At 40.9% G+C, this 22,399-nt stretch overlaps 1 protein-coding gene across 3 annotated transcripts in view; it reads right to left on the bottom strand.

Moving 5' to 3' along the window:
• Positions 1-12,886, bottom strand: part of NLRC4 (NLR family CARD domain containing 4) — a 41,596-nt gene extending 28,710 nt beyond the window's left edge. For 2 of the 3 annotated variants that reach the window (XM_079109949.1, XM_079109951.1), the window contains exons 1-4: positions 12,702-12,886; positions 6,255-6,369; positions 3,593-3,853; positions 161-2,155 (exon numbers count right to left, since the gene is read on the bottom strand). In XM_079109949.1, coding sequence (XP_078966075.1) covers positions 161-2,155; positions 3,593-3,853; position 6,255 — 2,257 coding nt within the window. In that variant the 5' untranslated portion in view covers positions 6,256-6,369; positions 12,702-12,886. The remainder of the gene's footprint in view (positions 1-160; positions 2,156-3,592; positions 3,854-6,254; positions 6,370-12,701) is intronic. The other variant, XM_079109950.1, reaches the window with a different exon arrangement.
• Positions 12,887-22,399: the final 9,513 nt, after the last annotated feature.

Raw genomic sequence — 22,399 nt, 5'->3', positions numbered from 1 at the left:
CCTCCACTGACATCTCTCCCCAGTCCTCTCACCTCCATTCTAAGTCCTGTCATCTGCTAGAAACTATTGGGAAACTGAAAACAAAACTACATGATATCAAATGTTTCCAGAGTACCCAGGCAGACTGAGCCATAGCTTAAACTGCTCATGCACACAATACCTGGCAGCCGCTGCGTCTGTAGGTTGTGGATACTCAAAGTTGTCAGGTTTGTCACTGATGTAATGTGCTGCTCATCTTCTATGGTGAGGGGACTGGCTTCCACCATGAGGGAATGAATATTCTTGCAGGTTCTGAGGACGGAACTGAGGCTTCCAGCCACACCAGCACACCTCTTAACAGACAGTCTGAGGCTGGCTGTGGAGCTGAATATCTTTCCCAGGTATTTGATATCTTGTTTATTGAACTTGTGGAAATTCCGGAGTGTGACCTCCAGAGTCTTGAATTCCTGCTTCCAGTTGAAGAACAAAGACACAGCCCTGTTGGGAATGTAGGTTTCTGAGGACTCTTCCATGTGGGTTCTTGTTCCATCTTTTGATGCTTTGTCCTGTGAACCTGAGGCTCCTCCATAGAAGTCCAGTTTGATGAAATCCAGGGCACTTGCACAATTAGGCAAGTGTTCAAAGAAGTCGAAGAGGTAATCAGGGATGTTCTCTGAATTGATATACAAACTTTTACCACGAAAGAAAGCTTCGAATTCTTGGCTCAGGGCGGATTTAGATATACTCTCATGGAATAAATTGATGCCACACTCTACAAAGGAATTGATGTTGATGGCTTTCAGAATTTCTTGCTCAGTGGTGTTTTTCACACTTTGCATAGATTCCTGCCTCCAGAGAGGCCTCTTCGTGTTGGAAAGCCCTAGCAGGCTGCCATGTGGATGCACAGCTGCAAGGTGTCTCATGACAGCCCTGGTGGCTTCAGCAGAAGACCCACAGGTGTACAGCAGCAGATTGCTATACAGGGATGTAATATCTGAAATGGAAACCATTTTCTGTAAGTAACTGTTCCCCTTGGTGACTTCCTCTGGCTTGGGAGACATCAATAAACTGCTGAGCCTGCGTCCTGCTATGTACTCCTGGAAGGACTTATGAAAGAATTTATACTTTGGTTTGAACCTTTGAGCTGTGTATTTACAGAGGAGTCCGGTGGTTAGCAGGACATCCTCATTCACGCAGGACACGTCCTCTAGCTCAAAGTCAAACCTGTGGGAGAACACCCCCTCCAGAGCCAGGTCTCCACAGTGCTCTAGGCTCCGGCTTAAGTTACTTGCAGCTGAGCCTTTATGTTTGTGCCTGTTTTTATGAATCAGCAGATCATAGAAGGTACGGAACAGTGTGGTTTGTGTGTGAGAGTGGAACTCGCTCTCACCCATCTGGATTGCACAAGTGATGACCACGAAGAGAGGGGTCTTCATCAGTTTCTTCAAGCAACTGGACTTCTGAATTTGGAGCAGCAAGCCTTCAGCAAGCTCCTTAATCAGCACTTCCCGGATGAGAACCTGGGCACTGTCCTCTGTCATATCCCCCACCTCGACAGTCAGGGCACCAAACTGCCTGATGTGCCTCAGGCACTCGGTGGTGGTGGTGACAATGACCATGTTCTTGAAACGGTGGTTTTCCTTTATCAGGGCTTCTATTTCTGGGCAGTTCTCAGGCTTGAATTCATTGTAGCCATCGAGCAGAAAAAGGGCCCTCTGCCGTAGCTTGAGCAGCATGGCCATGAAGGTGTGCTTCCTGATCGTGTCAGGCACATCCAGGAGCTGATCGCACAGGGTTTCAAAGAGTCCACCCTGGGCTCTGCTTAGACGGAGAAAGAAGACAAATTTGAAATTGCGCAGGGCCCCACACTTCCCCGAGGCCCAGAGCATGGCGATTCTCTGTAGCAGGGTGGACTTGCCTTTGCCCGATTCCCCTTCAATGATGCAGGGGCTCTGAAGAGTCTCCAGCAGACCACTCAGGGTCAGCTGCTCCACACGGCGATGGTGTTGATCCTTCCTCCAAAGGACAGGCTCGGTGAAGGTACTTTTCAAGTTAAAAATAATATCAATATCTTCACCCAGGGGATAGAAGTTCAGAAAAGAGGGGGTATGATATAAGTCCTTTAAATCCTGAGCCAAATCATCTAAGTCTCCTTCTGGTATCTGATGAAAAAGACCTGTCAGAGAGGAGGTGATGTTAGAGAGGCCACCGTTCTGTGTACCCTCCAATAATGGAGTCCAGGAGGGGGGGTGATGCGGAGGGATGTGGTGGGTGGCTTTCATTTCCTTCCCCAACCCCCAGTCTGCTCAAGTGCTCCAAGTCTCCTGCTGCATCCCCTGGCGCCTTTTCCCTCCTCCTGCCTTTTGCCTTTGATTTCTTTCTTTCTGCCACCAAACCTTACAGCAGCTGATTGGAAATGGCAGGAGCCTGTGTTTAGATTAAGGAAAGTGGAAGATTTGGCTGAGGGTGGTGGCTGGGAGGAACTTCCAGCTGATTAGGCCTTACCTTTGATTAAAATCTGTCATGACATAAGCTACTCATTTAAAGGAATTAAAATTGCTGTTTCATGTAAAGCAGAATCATTCTCCCTGAGTCAGTGAGACTGTCTTTACCAGGGTGCTTGGATCATGGAGAAGGCAGTCAGCTGGGCTGCTCACCCTTAGGTAGACCAAGGAACTTATGAGTATATTTATGGTCCAGATATGCTTTGAAGTGAAACTAAGTCATCTATTTCCTGGCTCTGGGCTTCTGTAAGTAAAATAACCAAGATGGTTTCAGCACCATAATGAAAGCACAAATAACTGGGATGGGAGCAGACTTCATGGATAAGCTATGCCTTTTATTCATCAGCAGAGTCAGGCACCAGAGGGGCTCACTTTCTGGGTAGAAAATGGACCCTGGTCCAGAAGAGATCTGGGTTTTTATTTATTTTGGTGCTGGGGATTGAACCCAGGACCTTGTATATGCAAGGCAAACACTCTACCGACTGCACTATATCCCCAGCCCTCGGGATCTGGGTTTTTATATGTTACACTGAGAGATGACTTAATCTCTTCAACAGAATGTGTCGGCTGGGGCATTAGGGAAAGAGGTTGTAAAAATTTGAGATTTGTTTTTACTGGGCAAAGGTCCAGAATTTATCTTTTTCCTCTGCGGGGGCACTGTACCGTCCCTGGGAAAGGATTAATGTTTGTCTTCTTCCTCCCTTCCTCCTCCCGGTCATACTGTCTTGAAGGTTGTCATTTTCCTTCAGCTTCCATCTCTTGGCTTCTGCATCCTCCTTATGGGGATAATCTCTACGACTGTGTCTCATGTAACCTTTTTTTCAAATTTTTTGTTTTTAGTTGCAGATGGACACAGTACCTTTATTTTATTTATTTCTGTGGTGCTGAGGATTGAACCCAGTGCCTCACACATGCAAGGCAAGCACTCTACCACTGAGCCACAACCCCAACCCACATGTAATTTTAAGTAATCAGATGAGAGCTTTTCCTTAGCATGAACCAAAGCCCACTGCTAGGTAATATGAAGAGGAAAGCCCTGCCATGGGATCATGGATCATCCTTATGGTCCATTCTATTTGTAGAAATAGATGCCAGCAACTGATACTTACTTTGTCCATTCAAGTCCTGATACAGAGGATAGTTCCACGTTTCAAGGCATTTAAGAAAGAGGTTGCAGGCCTCTGAGCCCTTTTTCAAAATCATGTGAATGATCCCTCGTGCAGCATCCTGCTCCACCTTCTCACAGCAAATGACATTGACTTCTCCACTGTTCAGAACATTCCACGCAAACAGATCATCCACAATTTGCTTTGTAACAGTCATGCCCATCCTTTGAATGAGGACTTGACTATTGTCCTTTATGAAATTCACTGAGGAGATGAGGGGAATATACATATTAATTTATTTACATAAAATATGCATATCAGCCTCTGATGTCAGAGCTCAGCACTGCCTTCTTTCCCCCTTTGGACCCATCTTGAGTTATGGAGATGTGAAGTACTTGAATTCCAGGCCCTCAAGAAATGCCAGCCCTAATCCCAGATCCTTGGTGAGCAAGATGGTTTTGTTTTGGTGATGAAGTAAGGTGAGTAATCTTGTCCCCAGTGAGGTCAGAGTGGTAAAACTGTGGGTTTTAGGGTAATGAATTAACCTAGATACTGACAATTGCTACCATGTAAACTTGGCAAGTTGCTCAACCTCTTTGAACCCTTTTAAATGATGTGCTGCTAAAGGTATAACAAACTGGCTCTCTGGAGATAGAGGGTCTAAAGTACAGCCTCTACCAATCCCTGTAGCTGAATCAGTATTTCCACCATGGTCAATTTCAAGCTAACGATGTATGTCAAGTGACTAACCAAAATCCTAAAACTCCAACAACCAGGGTTAACAAAACAGAACCCGCTCCAGCATACCACACCGATTCCTCATCTTTGTACCAAGGGGTTGGAGAACAGTATTTAACTTATGAAGTTGTTTTGAGAGTTCATTTACAGTATCTCATGTAAAGTAATAGCCCAACACATGTTGGCTACAATTTTTAGTCATTATCCTGCTGTCACCAAAGCAATAGCTTGTTTTATCTCTCAGACTTTGAACTTTCCTGAAGGGTATCACTGCAAAACACTGGACCGTATCCAGTCTCTGACCTCTCTTGATCCCTGGGAAAGTTGTATCATTTCTGTATCTGGCTTTGCAAAATCTCTCAGAGGCACTGTACCACATTATATCCATAACAGCTCAGAGAGGGTTTTTCACACTCAGTGTTTGCTAGTTTTCTTCCTGACCTAGGCCACTCCTAGTTTTCAAACCCTTTTTGACTGATCAGTGAGTAAAGAGGTTGCAGGCCTCTGAGCCCTTTTTCAAAATCATGTGAATGATCCCTCGTGCAGCATCCTGCTCCACCTTCTCACAGCAAATGACGTTGACTTCTTCACAGTTCAGAACATTCCACACAAACAGATCTTCCACAATTTGCTTTGTCCTCCAAGTCCTCTCCAGTCTGAAATGCACCATCAGGCGCTCCAATCCCAGGGTCCCACTTCAACTTCCCTTTCTCATCATTGCGGATCTCTACTGCTAATTTCAGCTGGGATGTTGCCCACCCCTGTCTACCAGTCCTATAGAAGAGTCCCATCTCTTCCCTCCGGAGTCTCACCTGTGCTCCTGGCTTCTGCATCCTCCTTATGGGGATAACCTCTTCATCTGTGTCTCATGTAATTTAAATTTTACATCTGAAGAATATGTAGCCTCAGAAAGTCCTGGAGACTCATGCATGTTCACAAGAGAGTTCTGAGGCCCTATCTTCAGCTTTAGAATGAAGACACTGATACTTTCTCTGAGTATTTTAAATATCAGTGCTATTGAATAAAATCATATACATACAAATGTTTTAAAATTTAAAAAGTATACCTTAAATACTTTGTATTATAAATATTCTACATATAATTGTAAGATATTCTTAGTGCTAATCATGGCGTATGGTACATCTCCATCCTATTAACGACTGACTATATATCTGCAAGATACCGTTGCCAATAGTCATGCTGTATAACTGTAAAAGATAGTTATTGTTAACTTATGTAACTGAAATATACTTCTCTTATTTTAATCATGATATATCTCCCCATAAGTGTGGGCCAGCATACTCTTCTTTAGTAAAATAGATCAGTGAAAACAAGTTGCTCATTCATTCATTCTTCTTTCTTTTCAGAATACCTCTTAGTCTAGACCAGCACTTGACAGTAGAGCTTTCTGAGATGATGACTATGTTCTCAATTTGCACTGCCCACTATGGGAGTCATCAGGCACACTTGAAATGTGGCTAGTGACTGCACAACTGAATTTTCACATTAAATGAAATTCTAGCTTAACTGAATTCATAGTTGTGTAGCGTATGTGGCTAGTGGCGCCATCATTGGACAGTGCACTCTCATGAGAATGGAAAGAGCTAATTTTCAGTACTACCTATGTCTACCCTGTTTCTTTAGGATGATCTTAATGCATGTAACTCTGCTCTCTGTCTGGATAGAAGAGTGAGACTGAAGAGTTATTCTGTGAGTAAGTTCTGTCCTCTCTGTGGTTCTGCCTTTTATACACAGGCTGCCATGTCCATTAACAAATGCCCCAAAACAACAGAATTATTGTTCTTAATGTAGTAACAAGTCTACCCCTAACTAGTCAGATAAAGACATGAATTTATTTCCATTCAATGTCATCAATATTTGGTAGCCAACTACACAACGAGGCAGATGTGACTTGTAATATACTCACTTGTTCTGAGTGAAAGTGTTCCACCTTTTTATACAGAGTAGAAGATATTTCCAAACGGATCTGTCAAAGATGACTGCAATGTTGTCCTCTTCTTTCTGTAAAAGGAATCTTCATTCTATAAAACAAAACAGAACCAGATACAATAACATCGGGGGACTGGAGTGATAATCCAGCTAATACTTTTCTTCTTACAGATGAGAAAATGATGGTCCAAGCCAGATAAAAACTTGCTCAAAGCCACTGGATATTTATGATCAAACCCTAAAGAGAACCCAGGTATCTGCACTCCTGACCTAGAACTCTAGACTGTGTTCAAGTGAAACCCTGCCCTTCTCAAAGTTTCTTCCAGTTGATGTTGGTGAAATCTAAGAAGATGACTTGGAATTAAATGGCAAAAGACGGTAGGGGTAAATGTCAAAAACAATGCAAGCCGGGCGTGGTGGCACACGCCTGTAATCCCAGTGGCTTTGGAGGCTGAGGTAGGAGGATCACAAGTTCAAAGCCAGCCTCAGCAAAAGCGAGGCACTAAGGAAACTCAGTAAGACCCTGTCTCTAAATAAAATACAAAACAGGGCTGGGGATGTGGCTTAGTGGTCGAGTGCCCCTACAGTACCCCCCCCCCAAAAAAAAATAAAAGAATGGTGCTGAGGGTAAGTTCTCTCCAATTGCTCCAGGTAAGAGTGATGCGGACAAGACTCATCCAGGGAGAAAGTATTTAGGCAGGAGATGGCACACGATCCAGGTCCTAAAGGATGGAAAGATGAGAACAGGAGGGTCAGCTTGAGGTCGGGGGAGGAAAGAAGCTTTCTGTAATAGAGGAAAATGAGCAAAGCTATGGAGACAGGGTGTAGGAGTGTCTGAAGAGACAAAGAGGAGCAATGCTGCCAGGGTACAAAGGAGAAAGCCATGGAAAGACTGGTATGCCACGGTGAGGACTTGCATCTTGTTCTAGGGCCACAGGGAGTAATGACAATACCAGAAGCATGTTCTGAATGATTTTTTTTTTTTTTTACTTTTACAGACTGCATTTTGATTCATTGTACACAAATGGGGTACAGTTTTTAGTTTCTAGGGTTGTACACAATGTAGATTCACACCATTTGTGTAAACATCCATGTACATGGGGTAAGGATGTCTGTCTCAGTCTACTATCTTTCCTTTCCCCACCCCTTCCCACCCCATTTTCCTCTATACCATTCAAAGTTCCTCCATTCTTCTCTTACCCCCCTGCCACACCCTCGCCCTGCCTTATGTATCATCATTCACTTATCAGAGAAAACTTTCGACCTTTGGTTTTTTGGGATTGGCTTATTTCACTCAGCGTGATATTCTCCAACTCCATCCATTTACTTGCAAATGCCATAATTTTATTCTTCTTTATGGCTAAATAATATTCCATTTTGTATGTGTGCACATATATGTACATATCACAGTTTCTTTATCCATTCATCTATTGAAGGGCATCTAGGTTAGTTCCACAATCTAGCAAGTGAGAACTGAGCAACTATAACATTAATGTGACTGCGTCACTGTAGTATGCTGATTTTAAGGTCTTTGGGTATAAACCAAGAAGTGGCATAACTGGGTCAAATGGTGACTCAAAGTGATATTTTAAGATAATAAACATATTTCTACTTCTTGGTGTAGTCCTGACCTTTCATCTTTCCATAAAATGTGGAAATCAACTCCCTTTCTCTTTCTTTCCCCTTATACATTCTAAAATGTGTGCTGAAAAGCAGGGACCCAGAAGCCTAATGCTCAGTCTATCATTGCTCTCCTGATGCCCCTGCCTGAACCAAGTAAGACAGATCATCAACCGCCCCACCACCACCACTGCCATCTGTTCACACATACTCAGCCTCTGCTTCAGGATGAAGACAGAGGTCCTGAATTAGAAACAGCATTATTGTACAGAGAGGAAAGGGGGAAGAAAATGCCAATCACTAGGTGGAGAGAAGTAAAAATGGAAGGGAGGTGACTGGGATTGAGGTATGTGTTGTGTTGGAAACCCACAAATATTTTCCCTGACATTTTTTCTTTCTTTTTTTTTTTTTGGGGGGGGGGGGTGCTGGGGACTGAACCCAGGGCCTGTGCTTGCGAGGCAGGCACTCTACCAACGGAGCTATACCCCCAGCCCCCTCCCTGACATTTTAGTATGAAAAATTTTAAACATACATGAAATTCTTAAAAATGTTACAAAAGTACTTCATAACCACCACATAGATCCTATAATTAATATTTGGCTGTAGTTACTTTATCATATCTCAATTAATTATCCATCCCTCTATTCATCAATCTATTTATTTTTATATATTCAACAAAGTTATGGACATTCTTTTATTTACTCTTTGTACTGGGGATTGAACCCAGGGGTGCTTTACCACTGAGATACATCCCGGTTCTTTTTATTTTGTTTTATTATTTTCAAGACAGGGTCTCGATAGGTTGCTGAGACTGGCCTCAAACTTGGGATACTCCTGCCTCAGTCTCCTGGGTCCCTGGAATAACAGGTGTGCACCAACCACACCCAGTTTGGACATGAATACATTTTATGTCTGTATCATTAAATATAATTCAATATTACTGTTATGGTTTGGATATAAGGGGTCCCCCAAAAGGTCATGTGTGAGACAATGTAAGAAGGTTCTGAGGAAAAATGATTGGGTTGGGAGAGTCTTAGCCTAATCAGTGAATTAATTCCCTGGTGGGATTAACTGAGTGGTGACTGGAGGAAGTGGTTTATTGGGGGCGTGGCTGGGGGTGTATATTTGTATCGGGCAAGTGGAGAACTCTGCTTTCTGATCAACATGTGAGTGTTGTTTCCCTCGACCACACTCTTCCATTCTGATGTTCAGCCTCACCTGGAGCCCAGAGGAATGGAGCCAGTTTTCTATGGACTAAGACCTCCAAAACCATGAGCCCTCAAATAAACGTTTCCTTCTCTTTAATTGTGCTGGTCAGATCATTTAGTCACAGCAGCGAAAAAGCTGACTAAAACAATTGCTTTAATTTTTTTTTTTTTTAGAAAAAAAATACAGTAACGATCTGGAGATGTAGCTTGCAGATCTTCACCGTACCCTTTAATGAGTTTTTATTTATTTATTTGTTTTTATTAAAATCTTTTAATAAAAAGATTGTTTTTATTAAAATCTTTTTTTATTTTTACAGGCTGCGAGTTTTATTTTTACACTGCAAAAACTGTCCTGACGTAGGGAAAAAAGTATCACAGGCCCCTTTGCAAATTCCACCCCCACCACATCTTCAGAGGCAATCATTATTCTGATCATCATTTTTTCATTATAGTCTAATCTCTTTTAGAACTTCATATAAATTGAATAAAGACTCCCAAAATTATGACATCATAAAATATGGAATAAAAATACATGATTAATATAATGGGTTTAACTTGCACTTTCTTACATCTTCTCAAGAGCCAAATATTTTCATACCTACGGTTTAGATATGAGGTGTGCTCGATAATGTAAGATTATGAGAGTTGTAACCTAACCAGTAGGTTAATCCACTGATAGTGATAAACCGGGCTGCAACTGTAAGTAAGCAGGGTGTGGCTAGCGGAGGTGGGTCACTAGGGGTGTGCCTCTGGGTTTTATATTTTGTCCCTGGTGAGCAGAGCTCTCTCTGCCTCCGGGTTGCCATGTCCTGAGTGGCTTTCCTCTGCCGTGCCCTTCTGCCATGATGTTCTGCCTCATCTCAGGCCCAGAGCTATGGAGTCAGCCAACCATGAACTGAACCTCTGAAACGATGAGCCAAAATAAATTTTTCCTGCTTTATGTTGTTCTTGTCAGGTCTTTAGGTCACAGTGATGCAAAGCTGACTAAAACATCCAGCTTATTAATTTTTGCTTTTATGATTCATGATTTGTGTCCTATTTACAAAAATCATTGTTATTTAAGACACAAAGATTTTTCACCTAAGTTTTTTTAAGGGTTTTATGATTTTAACTTTTACACTTAATGTCATGATTCATTTACACTTAACATGTGGATTCATTTTGAGAAAATTTTTGTTTATGGTATTAGATAAAAGTTTGAGGTTCCTTAGGCCAGGGCTGTATCTGTTTCACGGAGTGCTTTCCTAGCCAAGGCCCTGGGTTAGATCCTTAGCACTAGAAAAAAATTTTTTTATTGATTACTATATCCTCATTTTTTATTTTATTGATTACTATATCCTCAAGTATTAAAATCAGGTAGTATGTGTTGGGAACAGTGAACACATGTGCAATCCCGTGTGATGGGCTGACAGATCTGGCTCCATGAGAATGTTATAGGCCAGACTCTAAGGGAAATGACTAAACAGACTCCATTTTGCTCTAAGACTCCATGTTATGTAGGAAATAAGCTTCTCCCATGGGAACATCCCACCTCTGTGCCCATCATCAGTTACTTGGTGTGACATGTTTAATAATATACAATGGCAACTCCTATGTAGTAAAGAATTGCTCTCTTTTGATTTCTATTGCTCCTAAACAATGTACCGTGTGAACAGTGATTGTGTGAATGTTAGTAACCATTCTCTAGTTTGTACCTAGGTAAGGATCATTTTGACCCACTTCCCCCTCTGTTGATGATCTCATGATGTTAATGTGTAATTTTGAATCATAGCAGCAGACACTTATGATTAATGTAAATTTTGTTATAAGAACCCCTACAACCCTGTGGTCAGGGCTTTTCTACCAATAGCTATTTTGGGGGGCATTGTGTGAGACAGTCAGCTGGCTGGCTTAATAAAGACTCTCAAATTTGGACTTCTCAGTGGTGATTGGTCTGTTCTTAAGTTGCGCCCCATAACACCAGCAACTTGGGAGGCTGAGGCAGGAGGATCACAAATTTGAGGCTAGCCTTAGCAACTTACACATACCCTGTCTCAAAAAATTTTTTTTAATTTATTTTTATTGTAAACAAATGGGATACATCTTGTTTCTCTGATGGTACATAAAGGAGAGGCATACCATTTGCGTATCCATACATTTACCTAGGGTAATAGTTTTTGACTTCAAAATTTTTTACAAAGGGTCTGGGGATGTAGCTCAATGGTAAAACACCCCTGGGTTCAATCCCCAGTATCCCCCCATCAAAATCAGGTAGTCTAAGTCCTCCAATTTTGTTCTGTTTTGAAATGATTTACATTCCATATAAATATTAAAATCATTTTTACTGATTTTTAGTGATTTCCATCTTGTTTTCATATTTTGAGATGGGGTCTTGACTTGTTGCCTAAGCTGGCCTTAAATTAACAATCCTGTCTCAGTTTCCTGAGTAACTGGGTTTACAGATATGCACTGCACCCAGCTGATTTCTATTTTTTAGGACGCTTTTTTTTTTCTTAGATCTTTAAATTCCAGCGATCTCACATATTACTGTTAATGTTATATTTTGGACTGAATTATCCACTCCCTCCCCCCCAATCCAAATGCCGAACCTCTAAACCCCAGTACCTCAGAATGTGACTGTATTTTAAGATAAGGGTTTTAAAGAATGAAGTTAAAATGAAGCTGTTTGGATAAGTCTAATCCAGCCTAACTGGTGTCCTTATAAGAGTAACTTTGGATACACGAAAGCAGATCCCAGGGATGTGCTGATCTGTGATTCCAATGACAGTCTTCACAAGACTGGGTTTCCTTTCTGTAATGCCAAAATGCGTTTTCAAAGTCTCCCTCACTTTGTCTCAAAGTTAACACAAATGCAACCCCCAGACTCCACACACTTTTAAACATTCAGAGAAAACTAATGAAACCCCTGCAGACCAGGTTAACCACGCCTAAAGGTTTCCCTGCAGGCAAACCCAGCCAGTCATGCAAAACCACATTTCTGTGGAGGAAAATGTAACAGACCTGAGCTTGAAATGAATGTAAACCAAAACTTTTAATATTTGGCACTAAAACCTACTTTAAACCCCACTCCCTTTCCCTTTGGTACCTGGCTGAGTAACCCAGTTGCCCTCCTGTTGGCGGACCAAAAGACATTTTAGAATGAAGTTTCTTTTTTATCTACTTCCCATTTCATAGCAAAACCTAGGGTCCCATTAGGTCAAAGACCTCCCTGTTCCATAAGAGGCAAGTATGCAAAAAGGGGAAATGGTGAACAGCTCTTTTTCTTTTTTGTAAAGCATAGTGAGAGTGGTTGGGACTCATGGCTATAAGTTCAGAAAGGACAGATCAGTATCAGTAGAAGCAGCAAGGAAGACATGGGATTTGAGACACAAGAGCTAGAAATTCACTCATTTGTTTTCTGTTTATTCACAACATAATGATCCTATTGCTTTTGATTTATCTGTTCTATAGCTTAAAATGAGACCCTGTGTTTTGGACATTAGATATATATTTTTATGATTGACAGGAAGAGGGAGAAGGAGAGACGGGGAGGAAGAAATGAAATCCACCAGTCCGGTTGTAAAGCATATTGCTTCAGCGATCAAGGTCATGCTTACCTCCTTACCTTGAATCACAGAAGACTTCCAGCAAATTTGTGCTCTCTATCACCAGGGTTCTGGGTAAGGTTAGCATGGGTCACCAGAATCAGTCCATACCCCCCATGACGTGTGGGGGCACTCTCCTGAACTTGAACAGCCAGACGCTCACGCTAGCACACACACTCCATATTTGTGGTCACAGAATCCAGGAAGATGCTTACACTCAACTCCGGGAATGGAGAACTATCTCTTCCCTTCTCTTATGAATGACATCTTGCGCACTCTTTCCTCTGTTTTTGCACAACTGACAGGGACTTTTTTTTTTTTTATGTTTTGTAAGTTCTTGTTTCAAAATGAGCATTCTGACGTTCATCTTTCTGATACAGAAGGATATTTAAATTCCTCCAAAAGTAAATTTGTACATTCTAGATTTTCTAGGGAAGTATCAGTGATGTGTCCCAACTTGTGAGGTGGACTTCTTGGAAGTGAGATTCAGGACTGTGCTATCAGTTGGACTTTTAAATTTTAATGAAACCTATATGTAAATTCACATTCAAGGAAAAACCCCTACAAAAATAGGCACCAGAATACTAATGGTGCTTACCTCTGGGAAGTAGAATTATGGGAAATTTTAAGTTGTCTTATTTTGCTTCTCTGTATGTTTTAATTTTCTGTACCAAATACTTATTATTTTTGTAATAACACATGACATAATATAAGATAAAGAGAAAAAAAGTAACTGGGCCCTGTGGTGCATGCCTGTAATCCCAGCAGCTGAGGAGGCTGAGACAGGAGGAGGATCAGGAGTTCAAAGCCAGCCTCAGCAACAGTGAGGTAAAGCAACTCAGTGAGACCCTGTCTCTAAATAAAATACAAAATAGGGCTGGGGATGTGGCTCAGTGGTTGAGTGCCCCTGACTTCAATCCCCTGTACCCACCCCCTCAAAAAAAAGGAATAAAGTAGAAATCTGGTTGTTGCAGACTGAATAATGGCCAAATATATCAAGTGCTAATCCCCAGAACCTGTGAATGTCATATCTTTTCACATGAGATTAAGTTACAGATCTTAAAATGGGCAGAGGAGTTTCTGGACATTCAAGTGGGTCCTTGTAAGAGAGAAGCAGAGGGATATCTGAAACAGAAGAGGTAAGGCAATGTGACCGTGAAGTCAGAGATTGGAGTTATATGGTCATAAACCAAGAATATTGGTAGCCACCTAGAACTGGAAGAGGCAAAAATAAAATAAAATAATAAATAAAATAAATGAGTAGGGTACTAGGGGAGAGACTCCCCTAGAGCCTCCAATGGGAGTATGGCTCTACTGACCTCTTGATTTTAGTCCTATAATACTGACTTTGAATGTCTGACCTCCAGAACTGTGAGAGAACAAATTTCTATAGGTTAGGCCACCTAGCTGGTGGTTATTTATTATGGCAGCCACAGGAGACCAATGCAGTCGTATATCATGGTAAAATAAACAAATTTATGTCCATTTTCATTCAAGCACATCTTCTGGACATTTCATACAAATGGAATTATGTGGTCCTTCTTAATTGGCTTCTTTCACATGGCAGGATGTTTCCAAGTTTCATCCATACGGTGGCATGCACCATTTATTTTTATTGTCAAGCAATATTCCCTTGTATAAAATACCAAATTTTATTAATCCACTCATTAACTGATTAACTTTGGGATTATTTCCACTTTTTTGCTATTATGAATATGCTGCTATGAACATTAGGGTACAAGTTTCTGCATGGATGTGTTTTCATTTCTCTTGGTTATATACCCAGAAGTGGAATTGCTAGTTCATATGACACATTCGAGGAACTGCGTAATTGGTTTCCAAAGTAGCAGCACCATTTGACACCACAGAATAGTATACAAGGGCTCCAATTTCTCCACTCCTTGCCAACTGGTTATTATAATTATTATTTTTTCCAGTACTGGGGATTGAACCCAGAAGCACTCTACCACTGAGCTACATCCCCAGTCCTTTTCATTTTTTATTTTGAGACAGGGTCTTACTACGTGTTACCCAGGCTGGCCTTGAACTTGCAATCCTCCTACCGTAGCCTCCTGAGTGACTGGGAATACAAGTGTGCACCACTGAACTCAGTCTTGTCTTTTTATACTATAGCCATTTTAAAGGATAAGTGGTATCTCATTGTGGTTGCAACCATTTATTTTTTAAAATGTTTTAGTTGTAGATGGACACAGTACCTTTATTTTATTTATTTGTATGTGGTGCTGAGGATAGAACACAGTGCCTCACAAGTGCTCTACCTCTGAGCTACAACCCCAGCCCCTGCAACCATTTATTCTTGCTTTTATTCACTTCTTTAAAAAATAAACAGATGCTGGGTGCGGTGGTGCACACCTGTAATCCCAGAGACTCAGGAGGCTGAATCAAGAGGATCAGAAGTTTGAGGCCAACCTCAGCAATCTAGTGAGGTCCTAAGCAATGTAGTGAGACCCTGTCTCAAAATAAAACAAAAGGGCTGGGGATGTAGCTCAGTAGTATAGTACCCCTGGGCTAAATCCCTGGTACCAAAACAAAAACAAACACAAACAGGAGACCAAATAAATAGCATAATGACATATTTGTAATAAATGCTCAGACATAACTAGAGTGGAGATGCACATAGTAGTCAAGGAAGTTAGGTAAGTGACATTTAAGTTAAGGTCTCAAGGGTGGATGGAAGCAGCACTGAAAGGGCCAAGGAAAAATTTTCCAGTCAGAGAAAAGCAAGCACAGAGGCCCTGGCAAGAGAAAGAACTTGGCAAATTCTAAGAACTGCAGAAAGGCCAGGGTAATTGATTTCAAGTGAGAGAGTGGCATGAGATGAGGCTGGAGAGGTTGGCAGGAGATAGGTAGGGGTTTGTATTTTAACCTAAATACAGTGAGAAGACATTAAAAGTTCCACAGTGAGGAAGGCATGATGGGGTTCATATACTAAAAGATTCCTTTAGCTGCTGCACTGTAAAACCAGTTAAAGAAGTGATTACATGTGTCTAAGTGAGGTACCAGAAATTTTTCTTTCCATATTTTTTATCGGTGCATTATAGTTGTGCATAATGGTGGGATTTGTTGTTACATATTTGTACATGCACACACTCTAACAACATAAGTTGACCAATCACTCCCCAGTAGTAGTGACTTGAATCAGAATAGTAGGGAAGAAAAGAAGTACTTTGAAGTTCTGATTGAGAGTTATAACAAACAAGACTTGGGGCTGGGGAGATAGCTCAGTCGGTAGAATGCTTGCCTTGCACGCATAAGGCCCTGGGTTCGATCCCCAGCACCAAAAAAAAAAAAAAAAAAAAAAAGACTTGATGGGACTTGAGGGTTGAATGAAAGGGAGAAGTCAGCAATGACAATCAAGTTTCTCGCCTTAATGGCAGGGATAGTGAGGGTGCCAATTACTAAAATAAAGAACCAACTAGTTAATGAGATGGGCATGGTGGCAGACACCTGCAGACTTGGGAGGCAGAGGTGGGAGGATCATTTGAGCCCATGAGTTCAAAGGCCAGCCTGGGCAACACAGGCAGATCCCATCCAGAAACAAAAAAAGGCATGTTCTTCCTTGTCTATTGGCTGCATAATGTGCTTAAATAAATCCTGGGAACTTTCAATTTAGTTAGTTTCCTTGAGTTAGTATCTTTTATAAGTACATCCATCTGATTGCTGGAGTATAAATGTAATGACAGTTGACCCTGCAGATTGTTATATTACATTCTCTCTTACCAATATGAGATCAAAATTAAAAACATTTCCTTTTGTTCACATCCAGAGTGTCTGGTCTCTTCCAGTCATTCTTAAATTCTATCCATGTTTCATGTGCTTTGAAGTATTATAATTTAGTTGAAATAAATGAAATGAAAGTTGAAACAATAAAATGTGAATCACCCATCAAAATGTATGTTTAAAAATTTTGTATTCAGTATCAATAAGGAGTATGGGAGTAGGAATGAGATATGCCTATACTCAGCAAATAAATATAGGTATAACTTTTTGTGAACTCTCAGAGGACAAGTAAGTAATATGTATTTTAAAACCATAGACATTTGCATCCTCTCAGATCTCAGTGATTCCTTTTAAAAATTTTTATCCTAAGAAAATATATGTGAATACATGCAAAGGTAAAGTAACGACGTTCTTGGGCTGGGGATGTGGCTCTGTGGTTAAGCACCCCTGGGTTCAATCCCTGGTACCTAAATAAATAAATAAGGATGGAGATGTAGGCTCAGTGGTAAAGTACTTGTCCAGCACTTGGGAGACGCTGGGTTTGATCCCCAATGTGAAAGAATGAAAGAAAGAAGAAAGACATACAGACATATTGGTAACACTGGAAAACACAAATGTTATAAAATAATGTGCTTGGAAGAATATATTTTATACCTAAAATGCTAGAAAAAGGATCATAATGGGACTGGCATTGTGGCTCAGTGGTAAAGCACTTGCCTAGCATGTGTGAGGTACTGGGATCAATTCTCAGCACCACATAAAAGTAAACAAATAAAAATAAAGGTCCATCAACATCTAAAAAAAGACTTAAAAAGAAAAAGGATCATAAGAATTTCACTAAGATGTTAACAGTAGATACTCCTGTGGGCAATATAATAGAATAACATTTCTTTTTCTATTTTCTCCAATAAGTATGTATTACTTTTAAAATAAGAAAAAAATTATAAGCATAAAAATCAAAAAAGTTACGTTTCCCACATAGGTTTGAGGTAGTTTCAATTAATATCATAGGGTTGCTTAGCCTGAATAAACTAGCCTTCTTAAACAATGTTTACAACATGAAGCGAGATTAGCAAATTAAATAGAGCATCTGTACCACTCCTTGAAAGTCAACAAACCTGTTATTTAGAGAAACAAAACAGGACACAAATTCCTGAAACAAGATTCCAGAAACAGGAATTGTGGCTAGAAAATATTCCCGCTTTGAGTCTTCAGAAGGAAATAAACAAAAACAATAAAAACTCAAAACAAAACAAAAATCTGAATCATCAAAGCTGGATAAGGAAATCTGGAGTATAGCAAAAAAAAAAAAAAAGCAATAAGGTTTCATGATATTGTGTTTAGGTTCAGGAATCAGTGCATTTGGGTTTATAATTGCCTTTTTTTTCCTGCCCTCCGTTCTTTATTTGCGCGGCGGGGGAAATAACAGTACCTACTTCATATCATAAAGATTAAACAAATTACCATAATGCCTGGCAACAGTAAGTACCATCAAGTGTTAGCTACTAAGTATTACATACATGTAATATGGATGTACGTGTATATATACCTATATTACCTATATAACAGGTAATTATATATCTGACTGGAGTGTCAAAAGGAAAGGAGAGGGAGAATAGAATAAGAATAATATTAGACTAGATTACTAAGACTTTCAAGAACTGAGGAAAGACAATGACCTTGAGGTTCAGGTTACCTAATAAATTCAAAAAGAGTATAAACAAGAAGAAATCCACACCCCTCATTTCAGTCCCCATACTTTGCACACAGAAAGGCAAGGACACATTAGAAAGCAACTGAAGAAAACAAAGCTGGGCACAATGGTGCACAGTGTCATCCAGCAACTCTGGAAGCTGAGGAGGAGGATGGAACGTTCCAGGCCAGCCTCAGCAACTCAGCAAGACGCTGACTCAAATTAAACTAAAAAAGGGCTGGGGTTGTGGTTCAATGGTTAAGCACCCTGAGTTCAATACCCAGTACCAAAATAGAAAATAAAAAAAAAAAAATCTTCAAAGATATGAAGAAGTTAATTTCCTAAGAGCAAACAGAAAGCAAGACAGTGGAATATCTTCAATGTGCTGCGAAAAAATAACCTCTTGTTCCATAATGATATCTTCTTAAAACAGTTGCAAAACAAGGCCATTTGTAGATAAAACAGAGATTTTTTTTCCACCAATATACCCAACCTAAATGAAACCCTAATGGATTTTCTTTAGGCAGAAGAAAGTGAAAACTTGTAGATGAAAGAATAAAGAGAGCTAAAAGTGGTTTGAAAAATATAAATAGATATTGACTTTACAAAACATAATACCTGGGTCAGTGGGGTCTTTCTATCAACCAGCTTTGCAACAAGTTCAACTAGAGGACGAAGGACATCAAAGAAGCGGGGCTGGGGATACAGCTCAGTTGGTAGAGTGCTTGCCTCGCAAGCATAAGGCCCTGTGTTCAATCCCAAGCACCACAAAAAAAAAAAAAAAAAAAAAAGAAAAGAAAAAAGGACATCAAAGAAGGCATTCCCCTGCCCTCGAGGGTTTTTGTGAAGCCTGACAGGACATTTGAAATCAAGATTGGACAACATATTCTTTCCTACTTCTTGAAAGCAGCTGCTGGGATTGAGAAGGGGGCCCAGCAGACCAGTGAGGGCCAGAGTGAGCACCCGAGATACTGGGTCTCTGGAAGAAAGCAGTAACACCTCAAGAGCTGCTTGTTCCTTCCTCCCAGGGAAAGAAGTGCCAGGCTTGGTGACTTTGAAGCACATACATGAGATTGCCCGTGTCAAAGCTCAGGATGATGCCTTCGCCCTGCAGGATGTACCCCTGTCCTCTGTTGACGCTCCATCATTGGCTCTGCCTGATCCCTGGGCATCTGTGTGGTAAAGGACCTCAATGCAGGAGAGCTGGCAGCTTTCCAGAAGGAGCGAGCTGAATTTCTGGCTGTTCAGGAAGAGGCAGATTCGGCAGCCCAGGCAGAAGCTGCCAAGAAGTGACCCTTGCCCTCTACACTGGAAGGGTCTGAAGGAAGCAACTGAAAGGGGTTCAGCAAGAAGGCTGTGCTTTGGGGAAGGAAAGGAGTGTGTTTTCCTGAGTTCAAATGATGTGTTTATAAACATCCTTTGTTGCAAAAAAAAAAAAAAAAAAAAAAGTAAATGTACCAGTGACTACAAAAAGTGTCAACTCAATAATCAATTTAAAAGACCTGTTTCTTTTTTAAGGCTAATGTTGCTTCACTAGAAAAAAATAAGACACTGTTTATAAAAAGACATGTAGGCTGGGCACAGTGGCACACACCTGTAATCCCAGTAACTTGGGAGACTGAGGCACAAGGACCAAACATTTGAGGCCAGCTTCAACAACTTAGCAAGGCCCTAAGAAATTTAGTGAGACCCTGTATTAAAATAAAAAATGAAAAGGGTTGGTTTTGTAGCTCAGTGGTAAAACACCTCTGGGATCAATCCGTAGTACCATAAAAAAAAAAAAAAAAAAGATCTAGATTTTTAAGGATACAGAAAAATTTAAATGAAAAGATGGGAAGATGGGGAAGATGACTTCCTTTCCCAGTTATCCTATTTTAAATTTCAACTCATCCTATTTCCTTTCCTGGCCAATCCTTCCTAGATTGCTTCTCATCATACTCTTTCTGGGTAGTCTCATCCATACTCATTGAAGTAATTGACTACCACGCTGTATCTCCACTTCAGAATTCTACCCACAGCACTGATCCTTATGAGCTAAAGAATAAATTGGTAGTGCAACCTACTTTTTGTTAAACTTATTTTTTGCGGGGGGGGGGGGTATCGGGGATTGGACTCAAGGGCACTCAACCACTGAGCCACAACCCCAGTCATATTTTGTATTTTATTTAGAGACAGGGCTGACTTTGAACTCAAGATCCTTTGCCTCATCCTCCCGGGTGGCTGGGATTACAGGTGTGCACCACCCAGCCCGGCGTCTTAAACTTATGATGCTCATAACTCTCCTCTCTCACCAGTCCAGCTTCTCTTCTTCTGTTTCCACACTTCATAACACAAACACCCAAACACCTAGGCTCCTTCCTATTCTATTCTTCACTTGCAATCTCTTGCAACTGATCATTAAATCCTGTTGATGATGATGATGATGATGTACATGATGATGATGATGAAGACGATGATGAATATTTTTGTATTGGGGATTGAACCCAGGGGCACTTTACCACTAGCTATTTCCCCAGCCCTTTTTAGTTTTCATTATGATACAGGTTTTCATGAAGTTGCTGATGCTAATCCCAAACTTCAGATCTTGCTGCTTCAGTCTCCTGGGTAGCAGGATCACAAACATGTGCCACCACATCCAGCCAATCCTGTAGATTCTTAACCATAAAGTCTCTCATATCAGTTTCCTCTTTCCATCCCAGAGCTGTAACCCCAAATCCAAGAATTACTTATATAGGGCTAAATGTCTTCATACAAGTCTCTACTCTCCAAGTCAAAATATTCCCAATGTGGAAATTTTAAGAATTCTAAAAGGCACATCTAAGTATATCACTCTCATGCTTTAAATCCTTTGATGGGTTCATCATTTCCACACACAAAAAAACTAACCTCCGTAGAAACAGCACGCATCATCTCCTTTATACCTATTTGTTGAATCTCATCTGCAGCCATTCTTTCCCATGAAACCTAAACTCCAAGAAATGGAATGAGTTCCAGTTGCCCAGGTCCTGGGAATTATCTCTGGAATACTATGATCCAGGCTGCCAACTTCCCACACCTCTTCACCTGTGAATTTTTGCTCATCTTTTTAAAAATTATATATATATATATATAAAATACATAAATATAAACACAATACCTTTATTTTTAATGTGGTGTTGAGGATCGAAGCCAGGGCCTCACACATGCTATAGGAGTGCTCTACCACTGAGCCACCCCAGTCCAATTTTTACTCATCTTTTAAGTACCAAGTTGTTACATCTTGTGAGAAAACGTTCTCAGCGAGGTGGAGTACACCTGCAATCCCAGCAACTCGAGAGGCTGAGGCAGGAGGATCTCAAGTCCAAAGCTAGCCTTAGCAACTTAGTGATGCCTAAACAACTTAGTTGGACCCTGTCATCAAAGTAAATAATAAAAAGGTTTGGGAACATGGCTCAGTGTTTAACCCACCCCCTGGGTTCAATCCCCAGTACCAAACAAACAAAAACACGTTAATGGACATGCATTGCCATTGCTCTATGCTGATCCATTGTGTATTTCTCTAAGCCTTTTTTTAATAATATATCCACAAACCCTCTCTTCCAATTAGAAGCCACATTTATGCAGCTTGGATTTAAATTTTATTTTATTTATTTGAACATTTAAAAATGTAGGTGTATTTGTAAACTTTGGTAAGTTTACCAACGGGTTCTTTTAGTGAAAAGAGCACTTTGAAGAAGCCAGGAAACTTAGGTACCGTCCTAATTCTATCACTACCTTTCCTGCTCTCTCTGGCCTCAGAGAGTTGCTTCCCTCAATAAACTGGCTGGACTACAGCCCTAGCCTCTAGGTGGCAATTTACAGTTGTGTATGTGGGGGTGGGGGTCATGGGGACTGAACCCAGGGCTTCGCACATGCTAGGCAAGAGCTCAACCACTGAACTACATCTCCAGTCCTATTTATTTTGAGACAGGGTCCTGCCAATTGCCCAATGCTGGCCTCGAACTTGGGATCCTCCTGCCTCAGCCTCCGAGAGTTGGGGTTATAGATGTAGACCACCGCGCCCGGTCCTTCTCTTCTTTTTAATTATCACAGTTATCTGCTTTTCTTATATTACAGGTGAAGAAATCTAGGCTCTGAGATGATATATAAAATTACTCAAGATCCTACACAATGAATTCATGACGAAAGGCAACTACGGAATCTTGATCCAAGGCGAGGAGAGGAACTCTAGAAACCCGCCTAGTTCTAAGAGGCTTTAACCCACATACACAGAGATATCTGGAAAAGATGGGACAAC

This window comes from Sciurus vulgaris (assembly GCF_902686455.1).
Source record: "Sciurus vulgaris genome assembly, chromosome: 14".
NCBI lineage: Eukaryota > Metazoa > Chordata > Mammalia > Rodentia > Sciuridae > Sciurus > Sciurus vulgaris.
This window is presented reverse-complemented; position numbering and strand designations above follow the sequence as displayed.